The 18,664-nt window shown below is 39.4% G+C and overlaps 1 protein-coding gene across 2 annotated transcripts in view; it reads right to left on the minus strand.

The window, feature by feature from the left end:
- Window positions 1-18,664, minus strand: part of LOC136864958 (lachesin) — a 1,585,794-nt gene that overhangs the window by 330,608 nt on the left and 1,236,522 nt on the right. For both annotated transcript variants that reach the window (XM_067142366.2, XM_067142365.2), the window contains exon 7: window positions 16,121-16,255. In XM_067142366.2, coding sequence (XP_066998467.2) covers window positions 16,121-16,255 — 135 coding nt within the window. The remainder of the gene's footprint in view (window positions 1-16,120; window positions 16,256-18,664) is intronic.

An 18,664-nucleotide genomic window follows, 5' to 3' on the forward strand; every position in this document is an offset into this window, starting at 1 on the left:
TGTCAGAAAGCACGTGGCTGTCCAAAACACGTAGATTTGTTTATCTCGCGCTAGTGAGGTTAAGTTGGTACTACTGAGGTTTAGGCCCGTCAAGATGGCAGCAGTGAGGTTAGCGATGCGTTGTTGTGTGTCAGAAAGCACGTGGCTGTCAAAAAACACGTGGATTTGTTTACCGACTCAAATCTCGCGCTAGTTAGGTTAAGTTGGTCCCACTGAGGTTTAGGCCCGTCAAGATGGCAGCAGTGAAGTTAGCGATACGTTGTTGTCGATGACAGCTGTCGAAAAGCACGTGGCTTTGTTTACCAATTCAAATTTCCCGCGGGAGGCGGAGGAGGCCTCTGGGAAGGCCCCTCGGTTGGCGGAGGCGGAGGAGGCCTCTGGGAGGGCCTCCCGTGAGGCGGAGGCGGAGGGGCCCCTGGGAGCCCGGAGGAGGAGGTGGCCGCCGAATCCACCTATTATACTACTATTTTTCAAATTTAATAACTAATTCATGTTCACATTACGTAGAAAAACTTTAGGGTTTTGAAGTGTTTTATGATCCTTAATTTCAATGCTAACGAACTGAGAAACATTCATCAATTTTTATTTCAATTTTTCAATAATCAGTTTTTGTTAATTTTTTTGGATTTAATACTTAGAATGACTCAGGTTCAAGACAAATACTCAGTGTTTTCATCAAAGTTAAAAAGGCTATAGGATCAGTGATATTCATTTATTTTTTCTCGAACTGACTTCAAGAAGATCTCCGTTTAAGATTTTAATGAAAGATTTGAGTCCCATATTAATATTGCAAGGCGATGAATCTTTGAACATTATAAATAAATTGTTGACAGAAGTATAAACATCTATTATTCACCCTCTGTTTCTATCCTGCTCTGTATCGGCTCCAAAATTACCTTCCACTAACTGAGGTCGTTCTCATGCCCAATACCCACGAACGTTTCCTGGTTCAGAGAGGATAGAAAAAAAATAGATCGCGCGCCAACGTTCAGGGCTCGATTTGGAGGCACGCCAAAATAATAGATGGCGCCGCACATGATTAGGCGTCGATTGGAGCCACGACACCTGATATAATAGATAACCGCAACGTTCAGGGTTCGATTTGAGTACAATGTACGACTGGCGCTACTACGAACACGAAGAACTTATTGTATTTGGGTAATTTACTTGCAGCAATCGAAGCTCTCAGGCTTAGTATAAACGATCATAACGCAAAAATAGATCGAATTAAAACGCTAATGGTAGAGTCCCGTAACCAATTACAGGCGCAAATGGTAGAGTCTAATACTCGACTGCAAACGCAGTTAAATGAGTCAAGCAGCAAGGTCGACGACTTAACTTCTAAAATTGACAGGACCTTGAACACTAAGTTTGCAGAGGCCGATAAAGTCATTAATAAAAGGCTCACTGAATCCAGTGCCCTTATCGAGCAACGATTCCGTGAAGCTGGAACTCGCCTCGAAAAGAAACTTACGGACTCTAGTGCACAAGTTGAAGCCACCTTAAAATCATGCGGGACCAGTTCGCTGAAAACTTAGAGTCTATCAAGGAAGAAATAAAGACAGAGGTCGTTAAGTCTTTAGACAAAGATCTTAGAAATGTTCGTCCTTCTGTTCAATCATTTTCCACCGAACTCAAAGATTTACGAACTGAATTTCAAGAATCCCATGGCAACATCTCGCAAGCTCCAGTAAAGCTAGCTCAGGTTCAGGAAAACCTTCGATATGCATTAAAGAATGACGTGGGCAAATTACGAAGCGAGATAGGATTAATTAAAAGCACGCAAGGAGAACTCGACAAGCGTATTACAGGACAGCTAGACAGCACTCATACCCAGATAGCTGCTTTCTGTAAGGACGTACAAGTCATGAAAACTGACTTGAGGACCGAAATAAAAGATTTAGGCGCCTCAATTAATTCCAAAATTGCGAACTTATCCGAAGAGGTTAATCAAATTAAACTGAGAGATCGTACGACTGACGTCACAATTCCTGGTTCATCGAGGGATGTACACAGCACAAGAACCCTCATTAAAGTACCGGATGACAAGCCAGTCAAATTTTCCGGACGTGACGAGTACACTGCCCGAGAAATCTTGTTAAATGTCGACGATTACCTGCAAGAGAATAGGGTAGAAGACGACAGAGAATCGTATCTAAGCTTCTAAAATGACGAGCCTTATCATGGTTCATAGCTTTTAAGAGCAACTTTAAAAACTATGACGACTTTAAACAGGCACTTCTTAAACGTTTTTGGGATGCTGAGACGCAACACCTCGTCAAGATGCAACTATATGCTAGAAAATACAACACTTCAGTCAATACTTCTCGACATTCCGATTATTGCCTAATGCAAACTACAATTTTTAGATCCGCCTTTGCCCGATATTGAACTCATTCAGATCTTGACACTTCAATATCCGCCTCATGTCCGGGAGATATTAGTCTCTGCCAACATTAAAACACTGGAGCATTTCGACGCTACTTTGCGCACGCTAGACACGGCTAATACGCAATCTAATCCGAAGACTAACAGGAATCGAGAAGTAAGTACGAACTCTACGGAGATGAAAAAGCCGGAGAGAGAGGAACCCAGGACACGTGAAGAAGGCAGAACAAGCCCTACCAACCCCAAAAGATTCCGAAATTTTAGACGTCAGAGGAATCAGGACAGACACCCTTACCATCCAAGGAATTCATGGAGACAGAGTGAAAGCACTCCTGAAGGAAATCGCGAGTCCAGAAGGCGGAACCTCGAAAGAAGATGGAGGGATACACAGGAATACGTAAGGGAAGGAAACCGCAATCCTGATGAACCTGGAGCCACGTCCCTGAAATACCAACGTCAATTCGGACCAAGAGAGCAACGATCGCCTGACCCCGAATCAACAGGCGCTATCAAAAAACGCCGATCACACAATAAGGAGATTGACTACAAGACAATATCAGGACGAGATGTCAGATTATTGTATTGTTGTCATCAATTACTGGCACTTTGACGATTCTGAATTACTGTTCGAAGACGCACAGACACCAAGGTCAATAATTACTCGTTCATTACCTGTTATAACGGTACGCACAGGCAATTTACAGGTGACTACGCTCATCGACTCTGGAGCGCAAGCTTCTTTAATTTCTGATAGGCTTGTGGACTCACTTAAAAATCAGAATAATATTTTATTATTACCTGCAGCTCAGATTAAAGTAAGAGGCATAATTCCTGATAAAGTAGTTAAGTGTAAATCCCAAGCATTTATGGTATTTGAAATCAATAACCAGTCATTTGAACACATACTTTTTGGTAGTTTCACGTCTTAACTTCAACCTAATACTTGGATCAGATTTTATGATCAAATACAAGGGAACCATTGACTATGATGCCAACCTCGTGAAATTAAAGAATAATTCCGTAGGACTGCAGCTGGTAGGACGAAGCGACCTGGAAGTTCAAGAGAATGGAGCCCATTTCGAAGAAGCCGGTGGTGACAATATTGAGCCCGCTGCGAGCGAGGGAGCACCAGCCGTAGCAGAGAGTAGAATGGGTGACCAGAGTGAGGACACTGTAGAGTCCCTATTAAATGAGAACTCCATACTAGGTCCGGATTATGTAATGTCAATAGCCAGTGTGGTTGAAGACCCGGAAATCAGATTAAAATTGGAGGAGGCTAAGAATGAAGTTTTACAAAAATTTGCATGTGTGTTCGACGATAAGCCTGAACAAGAAAATCCTGAGACTTTTCTTTTCGTCAGACTAGGGGGAAGATGTAGCAGGGATGCCTAGGCCCTGGCACATATGGATTAAAAATTTTATTTCAGCATACAATTCCCTTCCGATACGTGAACAGCTGAGCGAAGGAACATTCCAGTAACTACCAGACTCCACGAGCAAGCCAGGCAAGGTCAAGTGACGTCACCTGCCGCTTGTAACTTGCCTCCCCTAGAGACGTTTCTCGAAGGTTTTTCATTCATGAACTTTTTAACGCCTTGCCGATTGCAACAGGACCAACGCTAAATTGTAGCTTTTAAGTAAAACCCAGCAAATTTCAAGTCAATCTGTCAAGTAGTTTTTGAATTATTACAATTTAAAGTTTGAGAAGAATGTGCACTCTCAGTCACATGATTCATAGCGCCCACCCCTCCTGGCGGGGATATATATGCCACTATGTCGAGGCCGGCAAGCAGTGTGTGTGTGAGAGACAGATGGAGAGAGAGCAGTCTGACCCTCGTACAGTCTGTCAGTGCAGTCTCGTTCGCGAAGAAAAGTACACACTGTCGCGTTTCGTGAGTCCGTAATTATGGCCATAATCGATCGCCGGTGAACTTGTAAAAGACGTTGCACCGTACTTATTCTATCGTGCCGCGACTACGATAAAATTCAGGACATTTCGGAAGATCACACTTGTGAACTTATTGAAGTGAGAAGACAAGTATTTGATATTCACAGACTAGCGCGTGACGTATGAACTTTGTTAATTTCGCATGATAGTGAACTACTACGATATCTCAAACTGTCGTGTGTGATAAAAAGAAACCATCAGTTACGATAACCCTAATTATTCTACGACTCATTTCTTTTAAAACAGTACATCCTTGAACTGTGTCTCTTTATTTACTTAGTGTTCGTGCCATATCAGGACACGACTTTCTCCAGTAATAAACTTGGTGAATATTAAGAACATTTTATTAGGCAATTCATGCTAATGTAATATAATCACGATCAGAGAATCAGCCTTATCTGTTTACGATATTGGTTCAGAGACTGTGATCGGAGACTGTGATAAAAATTATTACACGTTGCGTTTTCAAGTGTTGGAACTGTGTATTTATAGACGTTATCAGTGACGATTTTAAATAGTGTCTCATGCAGTAAGGACTGTAATTATTCACTTAACATCATAAAATTAGAATACGAGCTAAACTGTGTTTTACGACAGTGAATGATAATATCTGTGATTACTAATCGCACCAATTGAACTTTCCGTGTTCAAATATCACCTCCCAAAGCAGCGGAAGTCTTGGTGAAATACTTCAAGATCCAGTTACATCAGACATCATTTCATCTATGGTACCCATCGAGGGACGTCAACGTGGTCTCTTCATGGAACATCGCCGAGTTCGAGTCTCCGTCCGCACTCCGTGGAATGTTCCAGACTCCCATTCAACATTTGTTAGCAAAATCTTATCTTCTAAGTTAGTAGTCACAAACTGACTGACTTTCTTTTCATTAATCCTGAGCAGTGATATTCTCAGTGCTACGTGTGAACTATACTTGATAACTTTTCATCATTACCAAGAAGTTCATACTTAATGATAGATTTATTTTTCAAATTTAATGACTAATTCATGTTCACATTACGTAGAAGAACTTTAGGGTTTTGAAGTGTTTTATGATCCTTAATTTCAATGCTAACGAACTGAGAAACATTCATCAAGAAGTTAAATTTTTATTTCAATTTTCCAATAATCAGTTTGTGTTAATTTTTTGGATTTAATACTTAGAAAGACTCTAGGTTCAAGACAAATACTTAGTGTTTTCTTCAATGTTAAAAAGACTATAGGATCAGTGATATTCATTTATATTTTCTCGAATTGACTTCAAGAAGATCTGCGTTTAAGATTTTGATGAAAGCTTTGAGTCCCATATTAATATTGCAAGGCGATGAATCTTTGAACATTATAAATAAATTGTTGACAGAAGTATAAACATCTATTATTCGCCCTCTGTTTCTATCCTGCTCTGTATCGGCTCCAAAATTACCTTCCACTAACTGAGGTCCTTCTCATGGCCAATACCCACGAACTTTTCCTGGTATATTGGGTATTGGCTGAATTCAAAACTGGCGGGAAGAAAAGATCAATATGCCAACCCAAAAATGAGTGAAAGAAATTTAGTAAAGAAAACTTATAAACACAAAATTTCTTCAATAAGGTTCCTTCATTTCGTACCAGGGTGCATGATCATAGTATTTTAGCAGAGACATCTATGAGAGAATGTCCAAACTTCTTGATGAACGGAAAACAAAACAAGTTGAAATTCACACAGTACTGGCAACTTCATAATCACAAAATTACGGTAGTGACATCTTCTGATGAAAGTTTAAGGAGGTCTAGTTCCAAGTTCAGTGTTTCTCCTGTAGAGGAGTTCTAATTGGCGCAAGATTTTAATGTGCAGCATAGGGGTGTACCTCCCGGTACAATTATTATTGTTATTATTATTGCGTTTATAATAATTATTTTCTACGATTTATGACACTGCCACATTATGATTATGATCATTATTATTACTGGACGCAAAACAAAAATGTTATGATTATGATTATTACAATGATATTACTGATATGATATTATTATTATTATCAGTTGGTCACGTCCGCAGACGTCTCAATATATCGGTCGCGTTTACAGGCATGCAATGATCCACAAACATTCCTTATTATTATTTTGATAATAATAGTTGTTATTTGATCACTACGATTTTTTTCCGTCCTAACGTTATTATTATTATTATCGGTTTCACATCATTAGTTATATTCCTGTTTAACTCATTTATCATCGTCCCTTCATTTAACACGGTCCACCTTTAGATCTGCATTATTATTATTATTATTATTATTATTATTATTATTATTATTATTATTATTATTATTATTATTGTCATGATTATCAGCACTCCTCATTCTTAACCATCACACCATATGACCATATATGTGGAATCTTAACCTCTTTTCATCTTTGGGTCCGTAGTCTTGCAAACGACTATCGGCGCAGTCCGTTTATTTCGTACGAACAATTACGGGTTCCAATCCTATCCTATATGTAATTCAATTTTACTCTGTTACATTGCCCGTATTTGTACACTCATTTTCTCTGTGTAAATCATTAATTTCATACATTTCTTCGTATCACATTATCTTTGAACACAGCTTCATTATACGGTGAGTGTCCCCATACGGAATTTATCTCTCTTCATATCTCAACATCATTTTATTCAATTATTAATCACAGAGTTTTCAACTGACTTATTTCTCATCGACGACATCGTACGACATATTCATATTCTGACTGCCTGATGTTTACAACATCCCTCTCCATTTCTGATTTACTTCTGAGGTCACTTTCCACAAATAATCGCAACAGCCTGAAATTATATTCGCCGAAATTCGCTAATCATGGTCACGTAATTATTAGTCCTACGTGGTCCGGCTAATAGTTGCATGTTAAATATCAGACACGTTTATTAGCATTTAAGGTTTATTCGCACCGGTAGTATTACTCATAATTATTAATGCACTAATTTAGTTATCATATATTTTAATTCCGAAAAGCAAACTATTCTGTCATCAACGATTCCCGATTATCTTAACATTTTATCCATTCAAATTTTAATGTTACTCCCATAATGGCTGGTTTCATTTTACCTTCAAATTTTATTCCACGGCCATTATAACACTGACTGATTTAATAATTATAACATATTAACAGTGGCACACGGAAATTCAATTTTATCATATAATACCACTACCGGACCATAGACCCAATTTAATTGTATGTACACTATTTTAATCTTCGTCCCTTTTCCCGCGCAAAGAACTGGACACAAAACGAACGAGTATCGATTAAATCGCCAGGCGCGCTTCACGGTCTCCGCCACGGCACGTCCGAATTAATATCAAGTCGCACTCTTGATGTGTTCATTATTACGGCTGTTTTATTTCAGCTACCTACAATACAGGCTCAATTATTCAGTAAGATTTTCATTTACTGTCCGTCACACAGTTTAGTACTCCTACTTTCACTCTTACGTTTAAAATAAGATATTGTTGATACTCTTGCATCTTTACTTGAATTCTCAATATACACCTCGTAGGCACGATCTGGGTGACTGGAACACAACAACATCGCCCGAGCTAAGTGCGGTTGTAAGTTAATACGTAAACTGGAGGATTAGCTGACGTCATGCCTTGCACTCGCAGTCTGAACTGGAACTTATAGTTGATACCAAATTAATCCCCTCATCTGGAACATACACATGGTTTAATATGATCTCCTAACGATCACAGATTTCGGAGATATTAACAGATATCAATCCATGATAATTCGTGGGTTTTGTAGCGTCCCTCACAGCGTGGTCACCTTTCGGCCAACAGCATTTGAGATGCCTTGATTCCAGGAAATTTAGTCTTCAATTTATTTAATTTGAAGCTTATTATTTATTATTCCTCTATACCTGACATCTACAAATCTCCTTAATTTGATTCATATACTTGGAATAATTGATTACTGATTACTTTCGAAAATAATTGGCACTTTATTTCATACCTTTCAAGATGGTACTCCCGGCTGGCCAAATGAATTTTGTGATTGGACTAGTGCAAGCGGTTAATTTGAATTTTCCTTTGTAACAACTTGAGAACACATGCCCTGAGGCTTTGGCCATTCCCAACTCCAATTCCGAGAATAAGTGACATCACGGAAAGTTACTGTTTGACACAAATATATCTTGTCAGCGCTAATGTTCCAACCTTTCCATTGCTTCCTAGCTCGCCTTTTTCTCCTTGTACGAAACATATTTGTGGACTTCCGTATCTTCTAGTCGGTAAATTAATAGGCCACCTACCGAGACAGCACTCCAGCCATCGCGTACTCAGCTCGTGTTTCCACATTACCTACGTCTGAATATTGCCAACCAATTCTCTTCATTTCCATACGCATACCATTTTCTACATCGGATATCAAATCATGATTGAATTACGATCCCTGTCACTCGGGTTCAATCTATATCCACACATGCGGACGGTCATAGTCTGTAGACCTATAGATACATCCACACATGTGGACGGTCATCGTGTGTAGACCTATAGATACATCCACGCATGTGGACGGTCATAGTCTGTAGACCTATAGATACATCCACACATGTGGACGGTCATCGTGTGTAGACCTATAGATACATCCACACATGTGGACGGTCATAGTCTGTATACCTATAGATACATCCACACATGTGGACGTTCATAATCTGTAGACCTATGGATAGATCTACACATGTAGCAACTTATTAGAAAGTAGTGTGTTTATTCTATTATTGTGAAATATTTGTATGGTAGAGTACCGTTTCTGTGGTATGTGTAGTAACACTCTTACTAAAAATTCTGTTGTTGTAATTAGGATAGACTTAACTGCATTTAAGAATTGTGTAATTCTTGTGTATTATTCTCTGTTTCCAGTAATTAACAGCAATTTTCATTGTGTTAGCGTGTTGTAGGAATGAAAATAGTACAATTAAGTATTAATGTAGTGTAGTAGTAGCCTATATTAAATGAATTTTGTCGTGTGATCTTTGTGAACTAACCTACACAATATGTCTTTCCTTTCGTTTTCATTTTGCACAGAATAAGTGATCTTATTTTTGTTCTCATTATTTAGTAAAAAAATGACTATGCTGTGCGAGTGTAGGAACTGTGGATGTGGCGAGGCATTAAGGAGTATGAGGGAGGAGTTGGATATCTTGAGGGAGATAATTAGGATTCTCTCAGAGGACAGGAAGGAAAGTAGGCCTCCAAAAAATGTACAGGGTACGGTAGGTGTAATAAAGGGATTGGAAGCAAAGGGAGGAATTAAGCAAGACAGGTGGTCTAATATTTTAAGGGGAAGGAGACTGCAGGCTAAGGGCTCCATTCAGGATCAAAATTCAGGACAGGTGTCGATGAAAAATCGGTACGAGTCACTGCAGGTAGAACAACCGAGGGAAGATGAATAACAGGGGAATGTTGCCGAGAAGTTTGGAAGTAGGAGGAAGGGAAGAGGTAGGAAAGGGTAATGTGGAGTAGTGGATAGAAAAAGACAGGTGGAACAGGGTCATGGGATGGAGAAAAGGGAGGAGGAAGTAGCTTCTGCAGCTGTCAGGAAAGATAGGACTGACCAGAAGGGGAGGGGATCAAATGAGGTGGGTAGGGTTGAGGCTCTGGTCATAGGGGATTCTATCGTTAGACATGTTGGGAAAGTGTGTGGAGGAAAGGGTACCAGAGTAGAGTGTTATCCGGGAATTAGGTTAAGGCAGATGTTGAAGAACGTAGAAGAGAAGGACTAGTGTTTCACGTTGGTACTAACAACGTAAGACAAGCAGGTATAAGTACCAACAGAGTTCAAGGAAGCGGAGATTGTTATCAGTGGAATACTGTGTAGGAGAGAAACTGACTAGAAGGTGATTGGGGATTTAAATGAGACTATGGAGTGGGTATGTGGGAAACTGGGAGTGAAATTTCTAGATCCTAATGGGTGGATAGGAGATAGGGATCTGCATTCAGATAACCTTCACTTAAACCGCAGTGGTACATATAATTTAGGAAATATGTTAGAAGGGTTGTAGGGAGGTACATTAAGGGAAACAGGGTGGACTAGGGAGCGGTGTTAAGGGAACAGGGAACTGGAAATCAAGTAGGGGTGACATAAAACTGTTAGTGCTCAACTGTAGAAGTATTGTAAAGAAAGGAACATAATTAAGTAATTTAATGGATATATACTTACCAGATATTGTAATAGGAGTTGAATCAAGGCTGAAAAATGATACAATGGGTGCAGTAATTTTCTCACGTAACTGGAGGGTGTATCATAGAGATAGGATAGGAATGTTGGGAGGGGAGTATTCATTCTCGTGAAAGAAGAATTTGTACGCTGCGAAAAAGTTACAGATGACAAGCACGAAATTCTAGAGGTAAGGCTCATTTCTAATGATAATAGGCATCTTGATGTATTTGGAGTGTACAGACCAGGAAAGGGTAACGCAGATGCTGATTAAGAATTATTTGATAAGATAATCAGCTATGTGGGAAACGATAAGGAAAGTGATCGTACCTGGAGATCTCAATTTACCAACTGTCAATTGGGAAGGTAATGAAAATGACAGGAAGCATGACCAACAAATGGAAAATAAGTTAATTTGGGAAGGGCACCTGATTCAAAAAGTGATGGAACCAACTAGAGTGAAGAATATTCTGGATGTTGTGCTGGTGAAACCGGATCAACTCTGTAGAGAAAACGAAGTAATGGATGGTATTAGTGGTCAAGAAGCTGTTTTTGTGGTAATTAAAAATAAATGTAAAAGAAAGGAAGAGATTAAAATTAGGACTGTTAGGCAGTACAATATGGCTGATAAAACAGGCATGAGGGAGATTTTAGTAAGTATGAATGGTGGAAAACAGTAAATAAAAATGTAAATAGACTCTGGAATGGGTTCAAAGCAATTGTTGAGGAATGTGAAAATAGGTTTGTACCTTTAAAATTGGTAAGGAATGATAAAGATCCATTATATTATAACAGAGAATTAAAGTGACTAAGAAGGAAGTGCAGGTTGGAAAGAAATAGACTTAGAAATAGCTGTGGAAGTAAGGATAAATTGAAGGAACTTACCTGGAAATTGAATCTAGCAAAGAAGTCAGCTAAGGATAACATGATGGCAAGCATAATTGGCGGCCACACTAATTTGCGTGAAAAATGGAAGAGTGTGTATAGGTACTTTAAGGCAGAAACAGGTTCCACGAAGGACATTCCAGGAATAATTGATGAACAGGGGGAGTGTGTATGCGAGGATCTTCAAAAGGCAGAAGTATTTTGTCAGCAGTATGTAAAGATTGTTGGTTACAAGTATAATGTCCAGATAGAGGAGGTGACTAATACTAAAGAAGTATTAAATTTTACCTAAGACAACAATGATATTTACAGTAAGATACAAACGTTGAAAACTAGAAAAGCAGCTGGAATGGATAAGACTTCTGGGGATATAATAAAGACAATGGGTTGGGATATACTACCATATCTGAAGTACTTGTTTGATTATTGTTTGCATGAAAGAATTTTACCAAATGAATGGAGAGTTGCTATAGTAGCCCTTGTATATAAAGGAAAGGGTGATAGACATAAAGCTGAAAATTACAGGCCAGACAGTTTGACATGCATTGTATGTAAGCTTTGGAAAGGCATTCCTTCTGATTATATAAGACATGTTTGCATAATTAATAACTGGTTTGATAGAAGGCAGTTTGGGTCTAGGAAAGGTTATTCCACTGAACCTCAGCTTGTAGGATTCCAGCAAGGTATAGCAGATATCCTGGATTCAGGAGGTCAATTGGACTGTATCTAAGGCATCTGATAGTGGAGATCATGGGAGACTACTGGATAAAATGAGTGCAACTGGACTTGACAAAAGAGTGACTGAATGGGTGGCTCTGATTCTAGAAAATAGAACTCAGAAAATTAGAGTAGGTGAAGTTTTATCTGTCCCTGTAAAAATAAAGGGGGGAATTCCTCGAGGCAGTACTATTGGACCCTTATATTTTCTTATATACATCAATGATATGTATAAAGAAGTGGAATCAGTGATAACGCTTTTCGCAGATGACGTTATTCTGTATAGATTAATAAATAAGTTACAAGATTGTGAGCAACTGCAAAATGACCTTGATAATGTTGTGAGATAGACAGTAAGCAATGGTATGATGATAAATAGGGATAAAAGTCAAGTTTTCGCCGGGCTGAGTGGCTCAGACGGTTAAGGTGCTGGCCTTCTAACCCCAACTTGGCAGGTTCGATCCTGGCTCAGTCCGGTGGTATTTGAAGGTGCTCAAATACGACCGCCTCGTGTCGGTAGATTTACTGGCACGTAAATGAACTCCTGCGGGACTAAATTCCGGCAGCTCGGCGTCTCCGAAGACCGTAAAAGTATTTAGTGGGACGTAATGCCAATAGCATTATTATTATTATTAAAAGTCAAGTTGTGAGTTTCACAAATAGGAAATGTCCTCTCAGTTTTAATTACTGAGTTGATGTGGTGAAAGTTCAATTTGGGGATCATTGTAAATACCTAGGTATTAATATAAGGAAAGATCTTCATTGGGTTAATCACATAAATATGATTGTCAAGAAAGAGTACAGATCTCTGAACATTGTTATGAGAGTATTTAGGGGTTGTAGTAAGGCTGTAAATGAGAGAGCATATTTGTTTCTGGTGAGACCCCAACTAGAGTATGGTTCCAGTGTATGGGACCTTTACAAGGACTACTTGATTCAGGATCTGGAAAAAATCCAAAGAAAACAGCTAGATTTGTTCTGGGCGATTTCCGACAGAAGAGTAGCGTTACAAAAATGTTACAAAGTTGGGACTGGGAAGACTTGGGAGAAAGCAGACGAGCTGCTCGACTAAGTGGTATGTACCGAGCTGTCAGTGGAGAGGTGGCGTGTGAGGACATCAGTAGACGAATGAGTTTGGATATTGTCCTTAAAAGTAGGAAAGATCACAATATGAAGATAAAGTTGGAATTCAAGAGGACAAATTGGGGCAAATATTCGGTTATAGGAAAGGGAATTAGGAATTGGAATAACTTATCAAGGGAAATGTTCAATAAATTTCCAATTTCTTGGCAATCATATAAGAAAAGGCTAGGCAAGCAAGAGATAGGGAATCTGCCACCTGTGTGACTGCCCTAAATGCAGATCAGTAGTTATTGATTTATTGAGTTGAATGGAGTGAGTTGCCATGAATTCAGACGGATGACGAACAGTAATATGAATACGTACTCGTCAGTGACCAAATGGATTATATGTTCGGAGTGTGTTTCGTGTGTTCTTGTGTCCGTTCCGTGACAGCCGAATATTGAGTCGTAGTAATGCAGACTAAGAGTTATCAGTGAATTGCTTGTAAAGTTGATTGTGAAGTGTGAATATAAATTCAAGTCATGCTATATCTCGTTTTTGAAACTAAAAGGATACATCACCAAATTAGGTTTGAGATACCTACAGCTGATACCAACTCAAAGGAATACGTCGTATTAACACTCAAAGTGTTGAAGGTACTGTTAAATGAAACGGTGAAGGATAAATTTCTTGTACAACTTTTAAATTTCCGGTCAAGAGGATTTCAAATTTAATGCCTAGAGTTTCTTTCAGTTGCAATTTCAGAATTTTATATCATATCTATATCATCGCAACAAGTCTTGCCATTTCAATTATCAGTTTAAACGCTTTTTTAGTATCAAACAAAATTTCGACTTTTACTTCCTCTAAATAATCAAGTTTGGTCATCTTTCCAGAGACATCGGAAACTGCGCGAAGCAGATCCCGCGCACCTGTCCGAAGACCTCACTAAATCATTCAATCGGTAGTAGCGACGGGCGGTGTGTACAAAGGGCAGGGACGTAATCAACGCGAGCTTATGACTCGCGCTTACTGGGATTTCCTCGTTTATGGGGAACAATTGCAAGCCCCAATCCCTAGCACGAAGGAGGTTTGCCCGGTCCTTTCGGACTAGGAGGACACGCTGATTCCTTCAGTGTAGCGCGCGTGCGGCCCAGAACATCTAAGGGCATCACTGACCTGTTATTGCTCAATCTCGTGCGGCTAGAAGCCGCCTGTCCCTCTAATAAGATGTGTTGTCGCCGTTAGCACGAACGGATACCGGATGCGACTATTTAGCAGGCTAGAGTCTCGTTCGTTATCGGAATTAACCAGGCAAATCGCTCCACCCACTAAGAACGGCCATGCACCAGCACCCACCGAATCAAGAAAGAGCTCTCAATCTGTCAGTCCTTCCGGTGTCCGGGCCTGGTGAGGTTTCCCGTGTTGAGTCAAATTAAGCCGCAGGCTCCACTCCTGGTGGCGCCCTTCCGTCAATTCCTTTAAGTTTCAGCTTTGCAACCATACTTACCCCCGAACCCAAAAGCTTTGGTTTCCCGGGAGCTGCCCGCCGAGTCATCAGAGGAACTTCGGCGGATCGCTAGCTGGCATCGTTTATGGATGGTTTTATTACAATGGTTGAATTAGATAACCTCAAATTTGAACGGGCAAACCGTACTTCAATGTCCTTTTCCAAGAACCTATATGTTATGCTGTCAAAGTAAGCTTATTACCTCACACACTCGAGATATTCAAGACTCTCATACTATTATCGTTACATTTATCTGTAGCTGGCGCCCATCAACAATTGTGTGTGTAAGTATATAGGTAAGTGCTAAGTGTGAGTACATAGTACGACGATTGAGCATTTTACTTCATGAATATGGTTTCATTTTTAAATAAATGAGTGAGTTAATCATATTCTGTGACTGATGCAGGGCAGAACAAATATTACACGCTTTTATGATACTGACACTATATGGTTCAGGAGCAGAAAGGTGTATTGACTGTTGATTTTAAATTCCCAATAAGAATGTATTCATTCCTGGAATGTAACAACGATTTGAGAGAGTTAAACAAAAAATCTTTGACAGAATTCCCTCCAGACTAGATTGAGGTGTTCCAAACTGCAAGATTTAAACCTAAACCCTTCACAGTTATAGAAGTAGTCGATGGAATCATCAGGGATTGGAGCGGAGTTTTTGAGGAGTAGTACTTTAGGAAGTGCCCCATTCCTGCCAGGCCTATAAGGGAACTGAAAATTGAAGCAGAACATTCTCAACTAGTTATCCATCGAGAATCGAACAATGCAACATGGAGCTCCACATTTGTGCGCAAGAAGTATTTTTCATAAAACGGAACCTGGACCTCAACCAATATCAGAATAAAAGTTCAAATTCCCCGAAGAATTGAAAACTTTTTGATCTAACGAGGCTCACATCTACCACATGAAACTAAAATGCGAAACAATGAGTGTAGAGAAAATAATGTCATCCCATTTGCTGTTTTATAGATTTACCTCGCATTTATGGTGTAAAAGGTGATATGCGGAGAAAACTTTTTAATATGTTGCACTTCAGTTGCCAACAATTGTCTTTTCCAGTGTAGTCTCCAAATAGGTGTTAGTCTATCTCATCGAGTAGATGAGAGTAAGCTAGGAAACCTTTGTACCCTATTCAGATGTGGCGGACGATGCACGCATCAGATGACGTAACTAGGTGAGTATTTTAGCAATGCCTGACTCAGCAATATGTACAGAACAATCGAATTTTATGAAGCATTTCGTTAGCCACACCTCTTTTTCCTTTCTGTGATAACGAAATATAAACAACGATGAATCAGTGACAGCAACATGCAAATAAAAATCAATAGTTGTTTAAAGCGTGGATAATTCGGACTCAGTTTGAATATAAACACAACTATGATAACTTCAGTAACGAATTCAGTGTACTCACGTTTTCGATTATACACACGAGACTGATGGTGCTCCCTTCCCCGATGTGATACTCGCCACTACCGAGGATGAATGCCGCAGGAACGACCACATGAAGGTTGAAGTAATGAGAAATCGTTCCAGCGCCTGCTGCCACCTGAAAGCAAGAGTAAAACATCAAATAAATATCAAAAGGGGCCTCTACGAAGAACTGCTGGGAACATGGAATCGAACACAGAGGAAAAGCTTGGTCGAGTGGAAGCGAAACCTTTCTGGACTGTAATAAACTAGGGAATGGGACATCAGTAGTATATTCTCTAAGTCACGCGACCTCTAAGTACATCAAAGGGATTGACTGAACAAATGCAAAGAATATCTTGTAAACATTCTTAATGAAGTCCTGAGGACTGGAATTAATAAAGAGGAGACCAACTATAACAGTGGAAATTAGGGCAAGTAATGTAAATTCTCTTAGAGCAACAGGAATATAGAAAAGTGGAAAGTCAAAGATGAAAAAGCTTCACCGAGTAATGGGATTGGTAAGGGATCTTCTGACTGGAGGAAAGTCGTAACTACACCCGTATATAAGTAAGGGTAAAGGCTGTCGTTGGTTTTCATTGATCAGTATATCCGGCAATTTGAAAAGAAAGTGGGATGAATGGTGGAGGGTAAGCTTGATGAGCACCAGTTATGTAACAGAGGGGCTGTCAGGACCAAACTATCAATATGTGTCTTGTAATTGAAAAATGATATGAGAGGAATAGATAGTTAAGTTTGTGTTCCGTAGATCTTTAGACTAGCATATGTGAGAGGAAATTAAGGGAAAACATGTTAGCCACGCTGCTGGATTATGGGATTAGAGGACGTTTTTACAGGCAATGCAAGGTATATACATTGTATTCACGATCGTAGCTGTGATAGTACATATATCACACCCTCACACTATATGTGGAAGTGAGAGATATTATTGTCAGTATTCGATTTATTATTATTATTATTATTATTATTATTATTATTATTATTATTATTATTATTATTATTATTATTATTACGGGGAGACCCGTGGAATGCAGAGGTGAAAGAAGGTGTGGGCTGGAATGGGTCTAGCTACAAAGCTGAGATATTAATTAAAATTTCAATAAAGGTTATATTTTCACAAGTAGAAATCTTAACAAATTTTACATAGAATTTAAACAGATAACTACTCAGCCACTATCCACTAATCAGGTACAAGGTATAATTTTACAAACGAAAGCCCGAGTTTCGGGGTCCTTAAAAGTTCTGGGCTTCGAGCCCCAATTACACAATCCTTGAGCTACTAGCCCAACTTTACCAACTTCAAAGGGCAGAAAACCCCTTCATTCAAGGAGCATAAGCTCCAAAAAGCATGTCATGCCCCCTAGAGGCACTTTTACCACAAATAAAAGAGCTAACCCGCTCTCAATTTTTCAAGCTTAGTAAAGGCAATACCATACATTGCAATCACTTGCCATCCAGGCACAACTTACAAGAATTAAACAGGGGTATCTCGTACCCAGTCTACAGGGCTTTAAAAGAAAAATAATAGGTTAATTTAAATGGCCCTAAATGTAAGAAAGGAAAGGAGGCGTAAATTAGCACTCCTAAATACACGTTTTAAAACCTAATAGGCACTAGGACGATGACACAGGGGCTATTCCCAAGCTAGGGAGGTGGCTCGTATAAGAAAAAAATTAACACATGAAGAAGAGAAGAAAATCGGTTACAAAACGTAGTCACCTCAAATCTAAAATGAAGGCGAGCTCGAGAGGGTAAGACACTCTCTATGCCCGATTTACAGTTAAAGTAATAAGCCGGCACTAAGTTACATTTTTAGAGAGGTAGGTTACATTGAAAAGGTTTCGGACCTTCCCCGAGGGCTAAACTGCTGAGCTAGCAAGAAATAAATATGTTAAACGGCCATTACCTTGTTGAAGTGCTGCTGCCCGAAGGAAGAGGCGCTACCCCCCGCCCCCTGCTATACTTCCATACACTAAGCTAGAGGTTGAAGAAGTGGCGAGGAGCCGTGAAAATTAGCAGTTTATAAACACTCAGGGAAGATTCGAGACCTTTCATGAATAATTAAGACACACCCACTACATTTTATTGGTCGCTTAAAGTTACACATCAAAATCGAAGAAGAAACCTGTGATTGGGTGGAAATTTATTACAGAAATTACTGATTGGCTAAGTTCAAACTGGCGGAAAGAAAGATTAATATTGCCAACCCACAAATGAAAGAACAAAATTTGGCAAAGACAAAACTTCTGAATACAAAATTTCTTCAAGAAAGTTCATTCACTTCGCACTAGGGTGCATGATCCCAGTTTTACAGTAGAGACATCTATGAGAGAATGTTCACACTTCTTGATCAATAGAAAACAAAATACGTTGAAATCCACACTGTACTGACAACTTCGTAATCACAAAATTTCCGGTAGTGACATGTTCTGAGAAAACTTATAAATTGATACAGTTGTTAAAGTTCAGAGTTTCTCCTGTTGAGGAGTACTTTACGGTGAAAAATTCAAATGTGCGGCGTAGAGGT

The sequence above is a fragment of the Anabrus simplex genome, chromosome 2, assembly GCF_040414725.1.
Source record: "Anabrus simplex isolate iqAnaSimp1 chromosome 2, ASM4041472v1, whole genome shotgun sequence".
Classification (NCBI taxonomy): Eukaryota; Metazoa; Arthropoda; class Insecta; order Orthoptera; family Tettigoniidae; genus Anabrus; species Anabrus simplex.